General features: G+C 64.9%; 1 protein-coding gene across 1 annotated transcript; it reads left to right on the top strand.

Annotated features, from left to right (window-relative positions):
• Window positions 1-914: 914 nt before the first annotated feature.
• On the top strand, window positions 915-3,734 carry NKX2-1 (NK2 homeobox 1). The gene is made up of 3 exons (XM_068991573.1): window positions 915-991; window positions 1,677-2,062; window positions 2,995-3,734. Exons 1-3 carry the CDS (start codon window positions 915-917, stop codon window positions 3,732-3,734), a joined length of 1,203 nt encoding a protein of 400 aa, XP_068847674.1.
• Window positions 3,735-4,006: the final 272 nt, after the last annotated feature.

The following is a 4,006-nucleotide window of genomic DNA, read 5'->3' as shown; positions in this document are numbered from 1 at the left end:
CCCACTTCCTCCTAAGCAGTTTCTTGCTAGCCGGCTGAGAGGCGCCCAATTGAAACAGAATGATCCTCATCTACTAATATCCAGCGTGGCCACAAAGCGACTGGCCATTTACGCCGCCACTTTAAACAAAGATATTTGGTTATTCCCGGGAAGCAAGTGCACTTTTGCATGGCTGAGCTCCGGGTGGAGGCAAGCCTCAGCCCAGCCTCCCGCCAGCGGGGCTGCTCACGCCAGGGGATTCGCCCCCTCCCGGCCGGCTAGTCCAGCCGGGGTTCAGGCTCAGTCCCACCCGGCAACAGGCGAGCCGGTTCTCACGCCGCTCCCTGCCCAAGGCCTCCCTGAAGCACTGAGGGGGAAAAACAGTGTGACCCCGGGCTGGGGTGCTGGGCTCTGATGTCCTCGGAAAGTCACCTCCCGTCCCAGACCTCTCCGTGTCTGGACGATGGGCGAGGGTCGGGGACACCAGGTTTGTTCGAGGTGGAGCGACTTCAGCGATGTCCCTTCGCATGAATTCCCGCAGCTTCTCAGCTCGGGCGGCCAGTGGTGGGTCCTTGCCTTAGCTGGGGGTGGGGGTGGGGAAGCATAGCCGTGTGGGGGTTGGGGGGCGGGGTGGGCATGAGGCCGGAGGCCCTGGGCCTCTGAGAAGACCCTGAGCTGGAGGGAAGGGGGGGCGCGGGGATCCGGGACAGCCTGTCGGCGGCAGCCGATCCCCCCTTGCTCAGCGCCCCCTCCACCCGCGGGGATTCTCTCTCGGGTAGGGGGGAAAGGGGGCGGGGAGCAGAGGTGTCCTTCTGACGGAGGCAGAAGAGGCAGACAGACTGACAGACAAGCAGACCAACAGTGCGGCCCCGGGGTGCGGCCCCTGACTCCCGAGCTCCTTTGGTGGCGACTGGGGCTCGGCGCCGCGAAGCCAGATGTGGCCCGGAGGCAGCGGGAAGGCGCGGGGCTGGGAGGCCGCGGCGGGAGGGAGGAGCGGCCCCGGCAGGCTCAGGTGAAACCCCCACTCCCTGTCCCCGCCCCGGGAGCCCCGACCGAATGGGAAAGTGGTTCACTTTGTAACTCCGCAAGTTGGTTGCAAAGCAGCATTCACCTTCCTTCCTCCCCAGCAGCCCTCCTCCTCCTCGGCTACTCCCCATCCCACCTCTTGCCCTCCCCTCTCTCGGTTCCCTCCTCCTTTTCCTCCCCCCCCACTCCGCACCCCCCCCTCCCGCGCGCCAGCGTACCCCACAAAAATGAGGGTAGGGGGTCCGGGGGAGAAATGCTTTGGGTCGCGTCTCTGCCTCTCTCTCTCTCTGTCTCTCTCTCTCCCTCTTTGAGACCTAAAAATCCTGACAAGTGAAACTTAAAGGTGTTTACCTTGTCATCAGCATGTAAGCTAATTATCTCGGGCAAGATGTAGGCTTCTATTGTCTTGTTGCTTTAGCGCTTACGCCCCGCCTCTGGTGGCTGCCTAAAACCTGGCGCCGGGCTAAAACAAACGCGAGGCAGCCCCCGAGCCTCCACTCAAGCCAATTAAGGCGGACTCGGTCCACTCGGTTACGTGTACATCCAACAAGATCGGCGTTAAGGTAACACCAGAATATTTGGCAAAGGGAGAAAAAAAAAAAAAAAAAAAAGCAGCGAGGCTTCGCCTTCCCCCTCTCCCTTTTTTTTCCTCCTCTTCCTTCCTCCTCCAGCCGCCGCCGAATCATGTCGATGAGTCCAAAGCACACGACTCCGTTCTCAGTGTCTGACATCTTGAGTCCCCTGGAGGAGAGCTACAAGAAAGTGGGCATGGAGGGCGGCGGCCTCGGGGCTCCGCTGGCGGCTTACAGGCAGGGCCAGGCGGCACCGCCGGCCGCGGCCATGCAGCAGCACGCCGTGGGGCACCACGGCGCAGTCACCGCCGCCTACCACATGACGGCGGCGGGGGTGCCCCAGCTCTCGCACTCCGCCGTGGGGGGCTACTGCAACGGCAACCTGGGCAACATGAGCGAGCTGCCGCCGTACCAGGACACCATGCGGAACAGCGCCTCGGGCCCCGGATGGTACGGCGCCAACCCAGACCCGCGCTTCCCCGCCAGTAAGTGAGGCCGCCCCACCGCGGGGCCGCGGGTTGAGCGCAGGAGGCGCGGGGAAGACCCGCCGGGAAGGCGCGGCGCCTGCCGGCTGCGCGCTGGGCATCAGAGGTGGGCGGCCGGGCAGTGGCGCCAAGGAGTCGGGTGTAGGAGCTGGGGAGTCTGCCCTGGTTGAACTGAGGGGTCCAAGAAGAGGGACTCGGTAGCCCTGGAGTCCTGAGGGCAGGAACTAGTATTTGGCGTTTGCCAGATGCGGCCAATTGGCCGCTCTGCTCCGGCGCGGGAGAGCGCGGAGGCAGGCGTCCCCCCAGCTAAGAGAACCGGGATGAGCAGAGCTCGGAGGGGCGCGGCCTGGCCGGGAGGGAGGGTGCCCTGCTGGGACGCGCGCAGGCCCCGGGCCTGGCCCACTCTCCAGGCTAGGCAAGTGGGAGGGCGCGCGGCTCCAGACGGGGTTCTAAATGGGCCGAGCCAGTGCCCTCAGTGGGCTGACAGGAGCCAGCGGCCAAGGCGCAAAGAGTCTGGGGTCTCAAGCTTTCGAAAGTGAACACCTCCCTCTCCCAAGCTCCCACGGCTGGGTGTCTACCGTTAGACCCCGGCTCCTGACGTGAGCCCGGTTTGCTGCCAGCTAACCCCACGAATCCGGAGGGCTGGGCAGGAAAGGAACAGGGAAGGTTTTCTCCACTGTGCTTTTATGGGTAAAGCACTGAGACAGAGGGAGGTAGCCGGGGTTGAGGCGGGGAGCTCTCCAGTACACCCCCTCGACGGCGCGGCCTCGAGGCAGGCGCCTTCGATCGCCGCGGCTGGGCCTCTCAGGGTGGAGGCGACCTAGGTGAGAAGGGCGCCGTCGGGGCGGGCCGGGCTGGCCCAAGGGCGCAGGCGGCAGAGGTGGTCTGGCCCGGCCCGGCCCCTGCCGACCCTGTGCGTTTGTCGCTTACAGTCTCCCGCTTCATGGGCCCGGCGAGCGGCATGAACATGAGCGGCATGGGCGGCCTGGGCTCTCTGGGGGACGTGAGCAAGAATATGGCCCCGCTGCCAAGCGCACCGCGCCGGAAGCGCCGGGTGCTCTTCTCCCAGGCGCAGGTGTATGAGCTGGAGCGACGCTTCAAGCAACAGAAGTACCTGTCTGCGCCGGAGCGCGAGCACCTGGCCAGCATGATCCACCTGACACCCACGCAGGTCAAGATCTGGTTCCAGAACCACCGCTACAAGATGAAGCGCCAAGCCAAGGACAAGGCGGCCCAGCAGCAACTGCAGCAGGACAGCGGCGGCGGCGGCGGCGGCGCGGGGTGCCAGCAGCAGCAGCAGCAAGCGCAGCAGCAGTCCCCGCGCCGCGTGGCCGTGCCGGTCCTGGTGAAAGACGGCAAACCCTGCCAGGCGGGCGCCCCCGCTCCGGGCGCCGCCAGCTTGCAAGGCCACGCGCAGCAGCAGGCGCAGCAGCAGGCGCAGGCCGCTCAGGCTGCCGCGGCAGCTATCTCGGTGGGCAGCGGTGGCCCCGGCCTGGGTGCCCACCCGGGCCACCAGCCGGGCAGCGCGGGCCAGTCTCCGGACCTGGCGCACCACGCCGCCAGCCCCGCGGCGCTGCAGGGCCAGGTTTCCAGCCTGCCCCACCTGAACTCCTCGGGCTCGGACTACGGCACCATGTCCTGCTCCACCTTGCTATACGGTCGGACCTGGTGAGAGGACGCCGGGCCGGGCCTAGCCCAGCGCTCTGCCTCATCGCTTCCCCCTCCTGCCCGGTCACACACCACCAACCACCCGCTACACCCTGCGCTTCGACTTTTCTTAAGAACCTGTCCCGTTGAGACCAAGGGAAAAAAAACACAAAGACCAAACTGCTGGACGTCTGTCTTTTCTTTTTTTTCTAAAATGAGCAGGATTTTTTTTTAAAAGAAAATAAAACAACCAAGCGAATCCAATTCTTCTAAGGAGTCTTTAAACAGAGAAGGACA

The sequence above is a fragment of the Capricornis sumatraensis genome, chromosome 19 (assembly GCF_032405125.1).
Source record: "Capricornis sumatraensis isolate serow.1 chromosome 19, serow.2, whole genome shotgun sequence".
In the NCBI taxonomy this organism is placed as follows: domain Eukaryota; kingdom Metazoa; phylum Chordata; class Mammalia; order Artiodactyla; family Bovidae; genus Capricornis; species Capricornis sumatraensis.
The sequence above is the reverse complement of the archived record's forward strand: the minus strand, read 5'-3'. Positions and strand labels throughout refer to the sequence as shown.

Coding starts and splice junctions, on each gene's coding strand:
- NKX2-1 (XM_068991573.1), top strand. CDS start 915: ATGTGGCCCGGAGGCAGCGGGAAGGCGCGGGGCTGGGAGGCCGCGGCG. Junction 992..1,676: donor AGCGGCCCCGGCAGGCTCAG/GTGAAACCCCCA, acceptor TTCCTCCTCCAG/CCGCCGCCGAATCATGTCGA. Junction 2,063..2,994: donor AGACCCGCGCTTCCCCGCCA/GTAAGTGAGGCC, acceptor TGTCGCTTACAG/TCTCCCGCTTCATGGGCCCG.